This window comes from Oratosquilla oratoria, chromosome 9, assembly GCF_046742065.1.
Source record: "Oratosquilla oratoria isolate Oo_2021 chromosome 9, ASM4674206v1, whole genome shotgun sequence".
NCBI classification, from domain to species: domain Eukaryota; kingdom Metazoa; phylum Arthropoda; class Malacostraca; order Stomatopoda; family Squillidae; genus Oratosquilla; species Oratosquilla oratoria.
Genome location: NC_134785.1, coordinates 72,577,242 through 72,596,940, shown reverse-complemented (window position 1 = coordinate 72,596,940; position 19,699 = coordinate 72,577,242). Strand labels below are relative to the sequence as shown.

The 19,699-nt window shown below is 40.3% G+C and overlaps 1 protein-coding gene across 1 annotated transcript; it reads right to left on the bottom strand.

The window, feature by feature from the left end:
* Positions 1-111: 111 nt before the first annotated feature.
* On the bottom strand, positions 112-19,664 carry LOC143028593 (exonuclease 1-like). The gene is made up of 11 exons (XM_076190916.1): positions 19,125-19,664; positions 18,124-18,243; positions 17,880-18,034; positions 16,441-16,547; positions 16,039-16,254; positions 14,332-14,619; positions 7,455-7,635; positions 3,579-3,915; positions 2,659-3,205; positions 2,366-2,508; positions 112-236 (listed from the first exon to the last, which is right to left on the bottom strand). Exons 1-11 carry the CDS (start codon positions 19,283-19,285, stop codon positions 206-208), a joined length of 2,286 nt encoding a protein of 761 aa, XP_076047031.1. The 5' UTR covers positions 19,286-19,664; the 3' UTR covers positions 112-205.
* Between the last annotated feature and the right edge of the window lie 35 nt (positions 19,665-19,699).

Below are 19,699 nucleotides of genomic sequence, written 5' to 3'. Positions count from 1 at the left end.
CTAATTACCCTCATTCACATGATATTAAAAAATTCTGGAACAGATATTTCCAATCTACAATTAAAGAACTCTACTTAAGTGCATTAGTACCATGTCAAATGATACAATAATACCGTGTAGTAAATTTATTGTTTACCAACTTGTAAAAGAACAAATAATCTAATCTCCATGGAAATTACTTTTACATAACAAAATTAACTTACCACTACTTTGATGACTTAATTTTCTGAACATCCCTGAAAAAGATATAAACAAATAAATAATATTTATTTCCAGTTAAACATCTTAATGGCATGCACAATATTCAATACATGAGAAATGTCTTACAATAATTTCCTATGTAAATACTGCATCTACCCCAAAGATGTTGTTGATATTCTCATCCTGCATAATATAACCCTTTGAACGCAATGTCCTCTCTTCAAGACTTTCATCACATTAAAGTTAGTTTATAGATGATCCATCCTCCAGTACGACTTGTTTCCCAACAGCCCCGGCAAATAGCACAATGAGCATGGTGCCAAGACCCTCATCATACAACCCACACTCCTCCCTACCCCACCATACAAAGTACCTCAGGTGGACCCATCACTTAGAAGACACTGAACACCCTAGCCTGACACTTGGTTTTTAGACTTGGCCCAAGATCTCTCAATTTCATCTAAATCTAGCAGAGCTGGGCGCATTCCTTGGTGCATTTAGCTTTAGTTTGGCCGCGGTTAGTGCTCCCAAACTATTAAAGCAATATACATGCCGGTTTTGTATGTGCCCTACGAAATTTTTCTTTGGTATAGTATGTGGCCTACCAGACTTTTATTTCAGTATGAACCCGACTCTTAAGCTTTAATAATTTGGGATTGCTAACTGTGGCCAAACTAAAGTGGAATGTATTGAGGAATGCACCCAGCTCTGATATTTAGTCTATCTCTAAAAACATGGAGAAATGACCACTGGAAACTGCTCCGCCCATTCTACGACATTAAGCTGGTGATGGAAACAGTCCCGCACTAACAGCAACAGGGACAACAGTATGAGGTTTATTCCTAGAAAGATCTACAAGAGGACCTTAAGACCACTGCCATCTGCTGTGGGGCAGCAGGTTTCCTGTCAGGGAAACTCAAGGTAAGAATTTATGGAAGCTTGCTGGCCAAGTGGGTTAGGGCGTCATTACTTGTGCCGAAGGTTGAGGGAATGGTGGTTCGTATCCTGCCACTGGCAAAGTTGAACCAAGGGTATGGTTCATTAAATTCCATGCTACAAAGTCCTCTAAAAGTGGCACCGTCCTAGCCTCCCGTTAAGGGGAGTATGTGACGTTAAACCGTATCACCATCGTCAGAAATTTAGAGATCTTTTTCACTTTTCAATATTGTTAGCATTCATGAATTCCTCTAGGCTTGCTTCATAAAAAAAAATGTCCTCAAACTTGAGTACACTTATAATCCCAAAATTACTTCTGCTTTGCATGATTTGATTACGAGTTCTATTTCTCCATCTGGTACCAATAATGGGTAGATGCTTGCGGTAGTCCTGCACAATGGACTACAGAACTGTTCATTTTCAAAACCCACCAACCTCCTCACCGCCATCAGGAGGAACAGTCCAGAGGGGCTGACACACAGTTTCTGGACTGGGTCCAAAATTTCTCTATCAACTTCAACTGTTTCTCATATTTTTCCACACATGAAGAGATGACAACTGTAACTACTCCTCTTCTGTTACCACTATGTCAGTGATATAGAAACGGATTCACACAAACACAAGAGAGATAGTAGTTATAATTTTCTTCCCAGAGGGAGTTGTGAGTGCTGCAAGCTGTTGTATGGCCATGTACTTCCAGTCAGTGAAACTGAGTCAATAATTATTATTTCTCAATCAACAACTAAAATTCAAGCACTATATGATCATGTGTGTGCTAATACCTATACACATACACATACAAAAGGCCATTTCCCTCTTACAAAGGAGGTAATTAAAGTCAAAAGCCATAATTCCACTCCCATCCACCACCCCTCCCTCCCTCTCATTTTGGGGTCCTCATGGATGACGGGTCATCCCTACATCTCACCCACTGCCTTGGGTCCAAAGTAGTGTTGCAAGACACAGCACATCCACAGCAAGGCCACAGGCCACTTCATTTAATCAGCAACCCCCCTCATGCAGAAATGGTGAAGACGGGGTGGAATCACTCTGGGCTGTATCAAAATATCATTCACACATAACAACTCTCTAACCCCCCATCCCCCACCCACTCCCTTTCATTCATCACAGAATCATCCATACACAGCTATTCTCCACTCACCCCTATTTGCTGATAAAGTATGTTACTATTTATATTAAAAGACTGTACAAGAGTGGCAAAACTTACCTATTAAAACCGAACATATCCCTGAGACTCAACTGCTTTCCTCCACCCTGATTCTTGAGTTTACTGCCATATCTGCGAGAAAGGCCTGGACCTCGATGTGAAACGTGCTGAAATTTCTTTCCAGGACTTGGTGCTGTCTTTACCTTAAATCACAAATTCAAATATTACAGAGGAGATCCCAAACCCCTTCTAGCTGCTTTCTATAACATGTCCAGAACAAAGTAGCTTTATTATCCCTCATCAACATGTTCTAGTACATCTACAATTAGCTATGACAAAGGGACAAGACATACCATTACAGCAGAAGATTCTTGTGAATCTTGGTCAGATGATATCATAGAATCTGGTGTTAAACCAAAAGATTCACCATCAATGGAACCAACGTCCGAGATAATTGACTGATGGCTGCTTTGAGATGCACTCAAGTTTTCCGTGGAATCACTGTGTAACAAAGTTGTGCTTGAATGGTCAAAAGAAGCATTCTCTTTAAGCTGGCTCTCTTCCCTGGTTATCGAAAGTTCAGAAGTAATAGGTTTGAAAGATTTTCTACTTGTGGGGCTGCAACTTATCTGCTGTACTTTTTCTTCACTTTTAGTCCACTTGAAAGCAAAACTCTTAGAATGTGGTTTGTCTACATTTGTATTGCAGATATTGTCAGCCAATGGAATTCTACTACAAGTTACTTCCTCTGTAACAGTTTCCTTTTTTATGCCTTCAGAACTGTTTGTACTGTCCAGATGGCCTGAGGTCTCAAGTTCTTTCTTAACACTACCAGTTGTATCATCCATTTCATTGGATTTTGATACAGATATTGACACTGAACTTTTGCTTGCAAAGTACCTGAGATGATGGAAAAATAATAATAAATAAATAAACAAACAAAAATAAATAAATAAATAAATAAAATAAATAAATTATATTCATACTGAGGAATTTTCATCCCACTTTACATGAGGAAATAAATTGAGATATTGAACTCACACACTAAAAGACCTTCAATTTGTAAGGGAGTGATTAAATACAGTACTGAATTGAAGTGTTGAAAATTCTAATTACAGGGTTACAAGGTATTTGACATATTTTGACTGGTCAGTCCAGAATTGATCAAAATATGATTAATCACAAAGGGAAAAAAAAAAGGAAAGCAATTTCAAGAAATCACACAAAGAACTACACTTGATGCAAAGCTAAAATAAATATTTGCTGAGCTTACCTGCTTTGTGTAATAACATCTGGGTTAATTTTTGTCTTCGTCATAAAGCCAAATTTTCTTAAAGCACTAAATTTATTAGCAGCAACATTATTAGCACTCTGAGTGTTTTTAGTTTTTGCAAATGGATTCCTGCTTTTTTGACTTTGAATATCTTCACCTGCTTTCTCTGCGGGACTGCTTGAAGATTCATCGGAGTTTTTATGAACATCATCTTCAGTATGTGTTGCTGAAGTCACCTCTTCTTCAAGTCCTTGTTCCTGATTCCCAGAACTTTTTAATTTCTTCTTAGAAATACCATACAATTCCTCAAGGTCTTCACCCTCATCTTCATTTTCATCTAGAAATATATTAGTACCATACAGTTAATGCATTTCTTCGAGAGTTGCAACTAAACTTTCTGTGTTTGTTTGTAAAATCTAATGTACCATGTGTTATGTAGTCAGAACTTGTTGCACTCTTGCACAATGCACAGGACAACATGTTGGTCAGGATTGTTGAGGGAAGGGTAGCACTATTTTGTATTTCTTAAAGTGTCTCAACTAAAATACATACAAATACATATACCAACAGCTTTTTCCCCTTACAAGGAGGGTCACCAAAGTCATAGGCATAGATCCATTCCCACCCATTTCATCCCCACATACTCCACTCCCATTCACCACCCCTCCCTCCTCCTTTTCTTGACTCCTCCTGGTCGATGGGTCATCCCTGTCCCTGGCCCACTGCCCTGGGTCAGAAGCAATGCAGCAAAACACAGCTCATCCACAGCAAAGCCCCTTCATTAAATTGGCGACCCCCTCTCTCTGTCCCCTCATGCAGAAAAAGAGAAGATGGGGAGAAATCCCTTTGAGATGTGTCAAAATATCATTCACAATACTCTCTCACCCCCTATCCCCCACCTACTCCCTTTCTTGCATCACAGCATCAATCATAAACAACCATTCTCCACTCACCCCTATCTTCTATCATCCCCCTTCCTCAACAGACATTCCTCTCGATCCCAATGCCCCTTTTATCCCATCCACACATCTCATCCTTGGTTGTCCCCTCATGTTCACTCCTTCCACACGTTTTACTAATCCTTTTTCATTCATTCTTTTCATGTGTTCAAACCATCACAATACTCTTTCATCAACTCTATCTTCCAACTCCCTTTCCACCCCGCTCTCCTCCTCACCTCGTTTTTCACTCTATCCTGCCTATTAACCCCTACCATACTTCTCAGGCATTTCATCTCAAATACATTTAAACTCATTCTTCCTCTTATGTTCTATGTTTCTGCCCCATACAGTACTGTTGGCACAATCATCCCTTCATACAATCCCCTATTAGCATTCATTTCCAAATGTCTATTTCTCATTACACATAGTAATCTTCTCTAAATCTACATTCTACCTCCACCACCACTCCTCCATTTCCCACCATATTTGCACTCAAGTATCTGAAGCTATCCACTTCCTCCAGTCTCTCTCTCCCTTAACCCCTTCCATACGGTGCCGCACACGTAGGCGTCATGGACTTAGATCTCGGTGGCAGCAGCCAATGCCAGCCGTACGACGTGTCGTAATAATACTCGCATCATAAAATATAGTCACCGCTTATATCGATCGTTCTCTCTTCACCCGTGAATTTTGATAACCATAGAAAATGCGATTACAAAAGAATTAGAAAGAATGTCATTATGGAGGGGCGACTACAATAAATATAATCAAGACGCCGATATGGCAGCCTCGCGAATACACTCGCTCCCCATGACGCCTACGTGTGCGGCACCGTATGGAAGGGGTTAATACTCACTTCAAATTTACTGCCATCCTCTACACGTGTACATCTCTTTACATTACTTTTACCCATTTATCTTCAAATTCCTTCTTTTGCATACCTTCCCAAACTCTGTCACTAACTTCTTTAACCCCTTCCATACGGTGCCGCACACGTAGGCGTCATGGGGAGCGAGTGTATTCGCGAGGCTGCCATATCGGCGTCTTGATTATATTTATTGTAGTCGCCCCTCCATAATGACATTCTTTCTAATTCTTTTGTAATCGCATTTTCTATGGTTATCAAAATTCACGGGTGAAGAGAGAACGATCGATATAAGTGGTGACTATATTTTATGATGAGAGTATTATTACGACACGTCGTACGGCTGGCATTGGTTGCTGCCACCGAGATCTAAGTCCATGACGCCTACGTGTGCGGCACCGTATGGAAGGGGTTAATCCATCCTCTGATCCTGCTACAAGCACAGTGTCATCAGCAAACAACAACTGGCTCACCTCCCATTTTATTCCACTTTCTTTAACCATCTCCAATTCCCAGCCCATTACCTTTGTCTTTACCTCTCATACCACCCCATTCATGCATAAATTGAACGGCCATGGCAACACGACACATTCCTGGTACATACAGATTTCACACTGAAAGCTTTAAAAAATGGAATTTAAGGATTTTTATAACAATTTTGTGTCATGACGCTTGTGATGAGAGGGAGGAAGGGATGGTATATACCAATTGGTATGTAGTTACTTTACTCAGTAATTTAATAAACTTTTTGCTCTATGATAGCGTAAATCATATAATCTACAATCATACCATTTATTCTTTGTAGCCTACTTGTATTTCTATTTTTCTTACCTTTTTGAGTACGCTCAAATAATCTACCTACAATCTCCACAGATTATTGACAGATTCACATTGCATGAAAATAGTCTCGTGTAAGAAGGATAGAAAATTAATATTTTCTCATCATAAATCAAATGATGAATATGTTGGAAGGAGGAGGAGAAAGTGGAAGAGGAAGAGGATGAGGAGAGAAGGAGTCAGCAACTATCATCCCTCGTTCCTTCACACCATGAGCGTCATGATGCAAAATACTTTTAAAAATCCTTGATTTGAATTTTTATTGCTTTCTATGTGAAATCTGAATGCACCATCATGTTCAGGAGTTGTCTATCGAGAATGCATATTTTATTTTGAACTTTATAACATAATTACTATAAACATTGATTACAAGTAAAGATGTGTATAAACTGATCATTTTTTCCTTCGACTTCAACTACACATAATTACTTAGTTTCTTATCCAATTGAGTTTTCAAAGTTTTGCTGTAGTTGTAGAATAACTGTTCTTTCTAATGATTGAAACCAAATTTTCCTATTTTATGAACAAAGTGGAGAAATATAATATTTTCTGAAGGAGGTGAGGAATTTGCATGTCACTGGTACCTGTGTGGAGCAGGAGTCAGCAGGGCTACCAACTGTGCCAAGCTGCATGGCAGAAATAGAGTGTAACTTTTTATTGAAATGGAGTATAATTTTGACAAACTCAAACATTTCATGGTGATTTTGATTTGGTTTAATGTCACAAACTTTCACTCTGAGAGGGGTGACAATGGTGTCTCCTTACGGGGGACTTTTTGAAGCAGTGAATTTAATGTGGTATACTCTCACTACAAACTCACTACCAGGGAGGCTCAAACCACCTCCACTAAAGACCTTTCACCCTATCCAGCTATCCTAATACCAACACAGAACTGGTCTAGCCACAGAAATAAATTGCCCCAGGTGCAACTCAATCACAGAAGGCACAGAACACCTCATCCTGTACTACCCTACCCTTGCCTTACCCAGACAATAAAACAACAACACTTTTCCCAGTGGCATGTAGACCAATCTGGTGGCTGTTATCAGCTACCTGGGAGCCATGGGTGGACCCACAAGATACCTGGGGTAATAGAATGATTGATACCATCCACTGTACTAAATTACAACAAATAATTATCAATATGCACACATTTACATTCAATTCTGCAAACATATTCAATCATACAAAAATGTACACAATAACATAATTATCAAACCTAATGAACATTACCTGCCACAGATTTTCGCTTTGCTGGTTTTATATCCATAGTAGTCTTCTTGCCAAATGTGCTATGAAGCTGTGGCACTGCCGGGTACGAAGGACGAGGAGTGGACTCGGAATCCTTTGACCAAATACTAGGGTATTTACTGACGCCACTTCTCTCCCAGCTCGATGATTTGACCGCACTGGGCTGTAAAATTCACACATATGTATATACACACATATGCCAAAGGTAACTTTCCCCTTTATAATATGGATATACTCACTTTTCATCCATCCCATACCCATCCACTGCCCCTTGCAGACAATGGTTATCCTTTGTCCCCTACCACTGCCTGGATCAGAGGTTGTGATGGAGAGAGAGAGAGAGAGAGAGAGAGAGAGAGAGAGAGAGAGAGAGAGAGAGAGAGAGAGAGAGAGAGAGAGAGAGAGAGAGAGAGAGAGAGAGAGAGAGAGAGAGAGAGAGAGAGAGAGAGAGAGAGAGAGAGAGAGAGAGAGAGAGAGAGAGAGAGAGAGAGAGAGGGAGAGAGGGAGAGAGGGAGAGAGGGAGAGAGGGAGAGAGGGAGAGAGGGAGAGAGGGAGAGAGGGAGAGGGGGAGAGGGGGAGAGGGAGAGGGGGAGAGGGAGAGGGAGAGAGAGAGAGAGAGAGAGAGAGGGAGAGAGAGAGAGAGAGAGAGAGAGAGAGAGAGAGAGAGAGAGAGAGAGAGAGAGAGAGAGAGAGAGAGAGAGAGAGAGAGAGAGAGAGAGGAAAAAAGAAAAAAAAAAAGCATTTTTATTATTATTATTTTTTGTCTCGTCCAAATTTGTTCAGATATTAAATACTTAGTATATAAAAACAGGTGCAAGTATATTCATTCCTCCACATGTGTGCATCTATGTACTCAAAGAGGCATTAGACAGAGTATAAAAATAAACAAGTAATTGACCATTTTAGTCACTGTCAGATGCTGCAAGCCTGCAACAAGTGTAGATACTGTATATGGGCTAGTATGGCTATTGGCTGGCTACCTTACAAAATTTACCTTTTATCTTAGCATACTATTCAAAGATTAAACACTCCAATTTCCCATAGTGACACTGGACGTTGCCTAAACACAGCTCCGCCACTTGGACAGTGGAAAAGGGGTTAACATAGTAATGGGGGGAAACTGATGTACTCCCCACCACCCATCAAGGCTCAGAGCTTACTTTCTACCTGACTTTTTGCTCGCTATCCCTTAACTTTATCCTACAATCATACATAACATAATTGGATCACAAGCCCTCTGCTGAATAGATAAACAAAAATAATTGATTTAATAATAGGGTTATAACATAACTTATAAGTATACGAGTTAGTTTTGGTTAATTTGTCACTGCACTCAACACCACTCACAGCTTGAAGCTGGTTGTTTGTCTACCATCGACCACTACGTGAATGGATTCCTGTATTCTCTCTCTCTCTCTCTCTCTCTGCAACGTATATTAATTGTACAGTATTACTTGTCAAATAAGAGTGATATATGTCATTAGTAAGCCAAGAAAAAATGTGTCGTCTGCTACACCATTTTGAGTATTTCGCTATTTGTCACATTTTTAAGGTTGTTACTATTTAGGAAGGAAAAAAAAAAAATGTAATAAAAAAGAATACTGGGCGAGTTGCTATTCTTGTCCGAAACATTTTTAAAACTGTGCCAAAACTAAGTGGGGCAACTGTATGTATATACACCAAGGCTTTTTCCCCCTTACAAGGGAGGTAGCCAAAAAGGAAAAGGCATGAAATCATTCCCACCCATTCCATCCCTGAATACACTCCACACCCCTCCACCCTCCCTCTTATCTTAGCACGTCCTGGATGACGGGTCATCCCTGCACCTTGTCCACTGCTCTGGGTCAGAAGCAGTGTCGCAAGACACAGCACATCCACAGCAAGGCCGCTTCATTAAATCGGCGACCCCTCCCTTTCTGTCCCCCCATGCATAAAAGGAGAAGACGGGGAGAAATCCCTTCCGGCTGCGTCAAATTTTGCTCACACATACTACCTTACTCCCCATTCCACCTCATGCATCACATCATCCATATACAACCATTCTCCATTCACCCGTCTTCTGTCCTCTCTCGTCCTTCCTCAACAGACATTCCCCTCTTTCCCAAAGCCCCCTTGACGCCATCCATCCACCTCATCCTAGGACGTCCCTTCATGTTCACTCCCTCCACATCTGCCTTCCATACCTCTTTTACTAGTCTTTCTTCACTCATTCTTTCCATGTGTCCAAACCATCCTAATACTCTTTCATCAACCCTATCTCCCAACTCCCTTTCCACCCCTGTTCTCCTCCTCATTTCTTACTCTATCTAGCCTAGTAACCCCCATCATACTTCTCAGACATCTCATCTCAAACACATTCAAACTCCTCTCTTCCTCTCTTATGTTCCATGTTTCTGCCCCATACAGTGCTGTTGGCACAATCACTCCTTCATACAGTCTCCTCTTAGCATCCATTCCCAAATGTCTATTCCTCATTACACTCTTTAATCCACCAAGGCATTTACTCGCTTCTCTCAATCTACATTCTACCTCCACCTTTTCCTGCCACATTTGTACCCAAGTATCTAAAACTATCCACTTCCTCCAGTCGCTCTCCCTTAATGCTCACTTCCAGTCTACTGCCACTTTCACCCCTTGTACATCTCATCACCTTACTTTTACCCACATTTATCTTCAGCTTTCTTCTATCACACACTCTCCCAAACTGTCACCAACTTCCTCAATCCCTCCTCCGATCCTGCCACAAGCGCAGTGTCGTCCGCAAACAACAGCTGGCTCACCTCCCACTTTTCTCCATTTTCTTTAACCATCTCCAATCCCTGACCCACTACCCTTGCATTTACCTCTCGCACTACCCCATCCATGTATAAGTTGAACAGCCAGGGCGACATAACACATCCTTGACGAAGTCCCACCTTTACCTCGAACCACTCACTCTCTCCATTTCCAATTCTGACAAAAGGTCTACCACCCTCACAAAAACTCTTGACTGCTCCTAGGAGCTTTCCTCCTATCCCGTAAATCCGCAAAACCTCCCACAGTGCCTTTCTGTCTACCCTGTTGTAAGCCTTTTCCAGATCCATAAAAGCCCAAAAAATATCCTTCCCCTTTCCTATAGCTTTCTCACATATCTGTCTTACCACAAAAATCTGATCTACACAACCTCTACCTGTCCTAAATCCACACTGTTCCTCACCAATTACTCCCTCTGTTCCTCTCCTAATCCTCTCAATCAAGACCCTCCCATAAGCCTCCCCAACTACACTTAACAAGCTAATCCCTCTGAAACTACTACATTCACACTTGTCTCCTTTTCCCTTGTAAATAGGAACTATACAGGCACTCATCCAGTCCTCCGGCACTCTACCCTCTCTCCAGTAAACATTAAATAACCTCACCAGCCAGTCCACCATCACTGTACCTCCTTTTTTTTTTTTAGACATTCTTCATGGCATCCATCCAGAACAGGTGCCTTACCTGCTTTCATCATTTTAACAACTGCCTTCACTTCATCCTTCCTTATTTCTCCTCCATTTTCCTCACTCATCATGGTCATTTTCTTAGCATTTCCCACTGCAGCTATCTTTCCCTCCCTATCCTCCTTCACATTTAGCAACTCCCTAAAACATTCTGCCCATCTTCCCCTTACTGCCTTCTCTTCCATTATCATCTCTCCATCTGCACCTTTTACCTTTTCTTCTCTACTTGATTCGCCTCCTCTTCCTCTCTTAATTTCTTTCCAAAACATCTTTTTATTACTTTCAAAATTTTCTGTCATACTCTTACCCCACTTCACATCTGCTCTCCTCTTTGCCTCCTTTACCTTGTGCTTTACTTCTCTTTTCTTTTCTTTGTACCTCTCATATGACTCCCTCGTCCTATTTTGTAACCAATCTGTGAAAGCTCGCTTCTTCTCTTCTACAACCTTCTTTGTTTCCTCATCCCACCATTCACTACCCTTCCTTCTATTTCCTCCTGTCCTTCTTGTTCCACACACCATCATTGCACACTTTGTGACTCCCTCCTTGAACCATCCCCATTCCTCCTCCACACCTAGCTCTACTCTATCCTTCACTCACTCCCACTCCTCCTTTAGCTTCTTCTTGTACTCCTTCTCCTTTAAAGAGTTCACTCTAAGCACCTTCCTACCTTTCGTCCCTTTCCTCTTTCTCCATCTATCCTCCATTCTCAACTTACCTTCCACCAAAAAATGATCTGATATTCCCCCACCTTCTCCCCTTAGCACATGTACATCCTTAACTCTTCCTATCATTATCCTATTTACCACTACATAATCCATTAACACTCTATCTACCACCCTTCCCTCCACCACCCTCTCCCATGTGTACTTATGCTTGACTTTTTTCCGAAACACTGTATTTGCTATCATCAACTCTCTTTCTAGACACATTTCCACCATCAACTCTCCACTACGATTCTTTCCTGGAACTCCACATTTCCCAACCACTCCATCAATTGGATCATTTCCTACCCTAGCATTAAGGTCTCCCAGTACTATTACATTGACGTTCCTCCTTAATCCCTCTATGCACTCATTTAAATCTATCCAAAAAGCCTCCCTTTCTTCTACACTCTTCTCACTGCCAGGCCCATATGCACTTACAAAAACCCACATCTCCTATCCCAGTTTCACCTTCATCCACATTATCCTTGATATTCTAACATAGAAAAATATTTGTAATATGGTACTTTTCCTTGCTGAGTTATTTTAAAACAAAATATATAAAAAAAAATGAAACTATCCATGTTTTTTGGTCAAGGTATAAAAAAACATTTTTTGAGTTGCATCTCAAGTCAGAGGTAAAGCAAAAATGCAATATTCATGACAACATATAATTTCCTGAGAAAGGAAAAAATAAAGACGAACAAAAAAAGAAATACATGTATACATAAAGGCATAAAATCCACTCCCACCTATTCCATCGCCACATACTCCATTCCCACTCACCCCCCTCCCTCCCTCTTATCTTGGCTCCTCCTGGATGATGTACCACCCTTACATCTTGCCCACTGCCTTGGATCAGAAGCAATGCAGCAAGACACAGCAAGGCCACTTCATATAATTGGTGACCCCCCCTCTCTGTACCCTTATACAGAAAAGGACATGGGGAGAAATTCCTTTGAATTGTGTCAATACATCATTCACACATACTACCTCACCCACCCTATCCACTCCCTTTCATGCATCACATCATCCATACACAACCATTCTCCATTCACCCCTATCTTTTGCCTTCTCATGTCCTCCCTCAATAGACATTCCCCTCTTTCCCAATGCTCCTTTTACCCCATCCATCCAATTCTCAGTTGCCCCCTCACATTCACTCCCCCCACCTCTGCTTTCTACATATCTTTTATTAATCTTTCTTCACTCATTCTTTCCATGTGTCCAAACCATCCCAATACTCTTTCATCAACCTTATTTCCCAACTCCCTTTCCAACCCCCCTCTCTTCACCACCTCATTTCTCACTCTATCCAGCCTAGTAACCCCTACCATACTTCTCAGGTATTTCATTTCAAACACATTTAAGCTTTTCCTCTCTTATGTTCCATAACAATAATAATAATAATTGTGGCAGAGCTTCATTGACTGGAAACCCACAGCCTCACTGTAGCTGGCACTGGTCCTTGGACTATCCCATCCATCTCTCGGAGAAGAGCCTTTGAACATATATCTTCACTGTTTTAGTGTGGGACAGTTTCTACATCACTGGCTGAAAGTAGTGGGGGAAGGGAGGAGTTGCCAGTTATCAGTTTTCCTTATGTGAAAAGGTGGAGGAAATACAGATGAAGATGACGGAAAACTATCTTCCTTCTGGTTCAAAAATCAAGTGTCAGCCCCTTGGGACTGTGCTTCCAGATGGAGGAAAGATTACTGACAGGTTCTGAATATGGGTGACATAGACAACTGACGTCCATCTCACATGACCACTTCATGCAAGTACCCATTCCAGAGCCCTCTTTCTTAAAAAACATACATACATATACCAAAGGCTTTTTTCCCCCCTTACATGGGAAGTAGAAAAGACAAAGGCATAGAGACCACTCCACCCATTCCATCCCCTACATAGTCTACTTCCCTCCACCCTCTTATCTTGGCACCTCCTGGATAACAGGTCATCCCTGCATCTTGTCCACTGCCTTGGGTCAGAAGTGTCACAAGACACAGCACATCTACACCAAGGCCACTTCTTTAAATCGACGACCCCCCCTCTGTCCCCTAATGCAGAAAAGGAGAAGATGGGGAGAAATCCCTTTGGGCTGCATCAAATTATTTCTCATACATACTCCCTCATGCCCCATCCCCCACCCACTCCCCCTCATGCATTACAGCATCATCCGTACACATCCCTGTTCTCCTCCTCACCTCCTCATTTCTCACTCTATCTAGCCTAGTAACCCCTATCATACTTCTCACGCATTTCATCTCAAACACATTCAAACTGCTTCTCTCTTATGCCCCATACAGTGCTGTCAGCACAATCACAATAATTATCCAACTATATACCAATGTCATATTTTTCCTCTTATAAGGGAGGTAGCCCAGTCTCTGTCTACAAAACTGAAAAATAAATAAATAAATTATAATATCTATTTACTGTATGTGGGGATGGAATGGGTGTGAGTGGATTTGATGCCTTTGATTTTTGGCTACCTCCCTTGTAAGTGGGAAAAAGCCATTGGTATATGTATTTACCATGTTTTTTTTCCCTTATAAGGGAGGTAGCAAAGTCTCTTTTTGGTCTACAAAACTATATAAAAATAAAAATAACAATTACATTAATAAAAACCTTATGGGCTTATAGACCAGTACAAACTGGCAATGCTAGACTTACCTCAGAGGCATCAAGGTTGAAGTTGTCCACTAGTTTTCCTGTTTCAACGTCAACATTACCACATGCCACTTGAAGTGCTCTTGCATGACCAATAAATTCTCCAGCATATGGGTAGTCCTCATGTGATTTACCTTCCTCATATGGTGACAAGGGCACTAAATTTCTTGTCCTTGGGTCAAACACTAACTGATACAAGAACGTGTTTACTGCTCGCAGGAACCCATTTCGATAATCAACATTAACTTCAAGACTGGGCATATTCAAATATGTTGGTAATTTTGACAAAGCCTGGAAATGAAATATATTCACAGTAAGTAAATGCATACATATATATACATATCAAAAGGCCTTTCCCCCCTTTATAAGTGGGGTGGATGAGTCAAAGTACCTCACACCCTATGCTCAACACTACAACACAATATACAATCTATAAGGGATTTGTGGGAAAACCCTGTTCCAGCTGTGGCTTTCCTCAGTTTAGGGACAACAACAATAACAATACACATTCAATACCCATTCACCACCTTTCCTATCTTAACCCCTCATGAATGAAGGCTCGCCCTTTCCCCTCCACCTCACTCAAGTCAAAGGCTATAAAGTGAGAGAGTACTTACCAAGATCCCTGAGAGCTGCAGCTGGTTTATCCTGACTGCTTATTACATGGCAACCCTCATTCACTGAAGATAACACATAGAGCAGACAAGAATAACCATCCCTTCAAGCTGCATTATTTCATCTCCCTTTTACAACCACTATTTATTCATTCCTGTCTTCTGCATGTGTTTATTCCTTGCATGACAAACATCATCTCTCTTACAATAACCACTTCACCCTGTCCCTCCACCTTTTTCTTAGTCTTCATCTGAAGCTAACTCCATTTATCTCTGCTGTTCACTATGTTTTTGTTAGTCTTTCCACATGCCCAATCCTCAGTACTCTTTGATCCACCCTATCTGACAGGTCTCTACCTTACCTCCACATCTCTTACTCTGTCCATACTCATAATACCTTCCATACTTCTGAATTATATTTACTTTCTCTCTCCTTACAAGTGTCCACAACATAGTATCATGGGCACAAACACTACACCACACAAACTTCTCTTTGTGGTCTTCCCCAGATATCTAATTCCCATGACACTTTTCATTCATCCCCACAAAACATCTATTTGCCTCCTTTACTCACCCACACCCACTGCCAGACAACCCTAAATACTCATGTATTCTACTCTATCTCAAACATCAGTGAAATATAACACTTCACTACAATCCATATGGATTCTCCTAATTGATGAAAGCCCAAAAGACATCCATACCTTTAGCCAAAATCTTTTTGTAAGATCTTCATCCACACACCTTCCTATTCAAAACTCGCAATGCTCTTCCACAATTACTCACTTTGTTACCCTCCTAATCCACTCTAAAACAGCCTCCCATACACATAAATGACAATACTTAACACACCAATTCCTCTAAAATTACTACTTTTATTTATCCCTTGTCAGGAAAAATAAAGAGATGTGTGATGAAAGTGAGTCGGATAAAAATGTTCCTCTTCCATGCCTAAGTACCTCACTTTAAAAAAAAAAAAAAAACAACATATCTATATATATATATATATATATACACACATATATATATAAATAAATAAATAAAATAAATAAATCAAGATGCCAATTCTAAAGAGAAATTTCCTACTAGAACTTACACTGTACACATCTGGATTGTTGGTTAATGAAAAAAACTTTGCAGCTTTTCCAAGACCAATACCATGTAAAGAAGGAAGGTAGTCACAGCCTGACAAGATACACATATTTCGGAATTTGTCGAAGCTAAACTTGTCTCTTGCCATATTCATGGCAACATGAAGTTTTTCTTTTTCCACCATGATCCCTTTTCCATTGCTATCCAACTTGAAAACCATCTGAAATGAAAGAAAAATGATTATCCGAGATAAGAAAAATTATTATCAGAGGTGAGTCCCCAGATATGATCACTTTTGGATCTTTTCTACATGTAATGGTAAAATTTAATAACAAAAAAGCACATCAGCATTTCAGCTCACAAGGCAAAAATAAATAAAAAAGTTGACAAATCATGAACAACTTACCCTATCACAGCCAAAGAGTACAAGATCCGAGTCTTCTGTGAGAACTAACTGTGCTATTCCTGATCGATTCAAGTAAGCCAGTTGTGCATCAGCTTCATAGGGTGCAACTGCAAAACAAAAATTTTGCTCTATTTGAACTGTAGCTTTATGTGTTTCATCATTTGAGTATTCCTTCAGTCACATGTTTGACTTGACTGTAAATGCTTACTTAAACCTTAAAAGTATCCTGACATTACCATCTGTGCTTGTGGCAGGGTCTTAGGAGGGATTAAGGAGTTAAGTATGGAGTTTGGGAGGGTATGCATTAGGAGAAATTTGAAAGTAAATGTGGGTAAAAGTAAGGTGATAAGATGTAGAAAGGGAGACAATGGCAGCAAATTGGACATAAGTTTTAAAGGAGAGGCTGTAGGGAGTGGATAGCTTTAGGTATTTGGGTCACATGTGACAGGAAAGGTAGGATTGGAGGTAGAAGTAAATTGTAGACAGAGGGAAGTAAGTAAATGCCTTGGGGAATTAAACAGTGTCATGAGAAATAGGTATTGGTGAATGGATGCACAAGAGACTATATGAAGGGGTGATTGTGCTAATGGCACTGTATATGGCAGAGACCTGGAATTTAAGAGAGGGAGAGAGGAAAATTTTAAATGTGTTTGAGATGAAATGTCTGAGAAGTATGGCAGATATTACAAGGTTGGACAGTGAGAAACAAGGTGAGGAGGAGAGCAAGGGTGGAAAAAGAGATGGCACATAGAGCTGATGAAAAAGTATTGGGATGGTTTGGACACATGGAAAGAATGCATGAAGAAAGATTAGTAAAAGAGGAGTGAAAGGCAGAGGTAGATGGAGAGAACATGAGGGGATCACTGAGGACAACATGGATGGATAGGGTAAATGGGGCATTGAGCAAGGAAGGGAGAAAGTAGGAGATAAGGGTGAGTGAAGAATGGCTGTGAATATATGATACTGTGATTCAAGGAACGGAGGGGGTGAAGGATGGGGCGGGGTAGGGAGTGGTTATATATGAATGATATTTTGACACAGCCCAAAGATGATTTCTCCCCGTCTTCTTTTTTTCTGCATGAGGGGATGGAGAGGGGGTGTCGCCAATTAAGTGAAGCAGCCTTGCTGTGGATGTGCTGTGTCTTGCTGCATTGCTTCTGACCCAGGGCAGTGGGCAGGATACAGGGATGACCTGTCATCCATGAGGAGCTAAGATGAGAGGGAGGAAAGGGTGGTGGATGGGAGTGGGTACTTGCCTTTTGACTTGGCTACCTCCCTTGTAAAGAGGGAAAAACCATTAATATAAGATAGATACTACCATCACTAAGTGTAATAATGATTATTCTATTGATAATATGTACAGTACGTCTTGCATATGTTTCTTCAAAGTCAACAGATTCTGTGGTGATCAAGTTAAAAACAATACGACCAACAATTACCTATTGTGTCAATCCCTTTTGCTCTACAAGCAACTATCACGTCCTTGGCCATGTCAGAAGTGATATTGATGCATCGCTGGTAACATTCTCTCGCTTCCCGAAGTTTACCTTCTCGCAGGAATTCCTTGGCTTTCTTCCTGTTCTTCTCACGATTCCTAACATGATATGTTTATTTTAATACAGAATAATGTTATAGGTAAGCTGTATCTGTAATCATGTCTTTAAACAAAAGAAATTCACTTACTCTCTTCTTTTAGTTTCGGTTATTGCTTTGGATGGTAAATGACAACCATCAAACACCATTACTGGCTTAATGTCCAAGGATAGTAGAAGGTTCACAAGCTTCATGACATACACCACATATCTGAAAATAAAGTAAAATATACTAGATGTTGGCAAAAGTTTACACAATGTGCCTTTTTTGAGTGATTACTCTATATTCTTGAGTATAAGTTAATCCTGTGTAAAGGTTAACCCTTGATATTTGGTGAAGAAATAGGTGATTTATATGACTCGTGTATAAGCCAGCCCAAGTTTCTGAGGGTAATGGAGGAAAAAAGAGGAGAAAAAAAAACAAATCAATGACATCAACCCCAATGAAGCTTTGAAATTATTCATGGAAAATCCACATTTGAGTGGGTCTAACCCACTCAAAGTATCTTTCTTTGTTCTGAGGGTTTTGCATAATACAAACGGCTATCTCAGGTTAATAGTTGAGGTTATAGTTTTTCATCTGGCCTCTAGGAATATGATTCTTACAAGCTTTCAGTATAGTCATTACAATATAGACAAAACTTCAATATGAAAATACTACTTTTAAGAAAGTGGTGGTTGTGTGACAACTTCACACACACACAGCAGTAATGATTAAAACGGTGAATTATTTCAAAGCTCAAATAACACACTAATCTGGTATGTAGGGAGGTCATTATGTGAGAGCTTAGGTCTATTGCTCTGATTCTGAACTAGATAATAACTGTTTTTAGCAATGAAATGGCCTTGGTAAGCTAAAAGGTTTTCGTTTCAAATTGATGGAATCAAACAAAACTGCAGCATTGAAATAAAAATTATGATAAGTATGGACAAATATAAATTTACAAAACTGCTAAACCAATATTTCAAAACTTACTGATTTTACCATGTATACGTTGGTAAACCTTAATACGAGTCAACTATATAACCCTAGGGGTACGTGTACTGTAACTGTTGGCCTGTACTCTGTAGTCAAGTTGGATGTCACCTTACCCATCTGTCTTCTCCCCTCGTACAAGCTTGTCGGCACATGAGAATGCTCCTTTATGCAGCCAACAGTAGACATCTACGGCTGCAATGCATCCTTTGAAATCCTTCAAATGAACTTCACGCGATGCTTTCTTCAAAAACGGCAATAATCCCTGAATTCCCATTGTTATTATCAAATGGAGAATTACCGGGAAGTTACATATCAATTCAGCGACAACTGTGGACGTTCGGCGATATCCTGATTAACGCACCGTTTTCACACTGACATTCATACCAATAAATGAACATAATACAACACCAACTTCTTGCAAGATAAATACATTCTTTACTACAATCACGGCAGTGACCCCAAATATCAATATATACTTCGCGGCAAGAAGTGGTTTTAATCTTTACCATCGGTATACCGCTAATCTAATATTAAAAGTGCTAGAAAAAATGAATGATTTGTTGATTGAACCCCATATATTGCATGTGCTTAATTGTAAAATACAGTACTGGAACTACATTCCTAATATATTCTCTGTCTCCCTGTATCACTTTGCATTAAATTTATTCGTCCACCGGGATTCTTTGTT

Bases quoted from the DNA above. Each gene is read 5' to 3' on its own strand.
- LOC143028593 (XM_076190916.1), bottom strand. From the start codon at position 19,285: ATGGGAATTCAGGGATTATTGCCGTTTTTGAAGAAAGCATCGCGTGAA. The intron at 3,916-7,454 runs GTAATGTTCATT...ATATATTTCTAG, and splicing joins AAAGCGAAAATCTGTGGCAG to ATGAAAATGAAGATGAGGGT. The intron at 3,206-3,578 runs GTAAGCTCAGCA...CCATCATCTCAG, and splicing joins GATGTTATTACACAAAGCAG to GTACTTTGCAAGCAAAAGTT.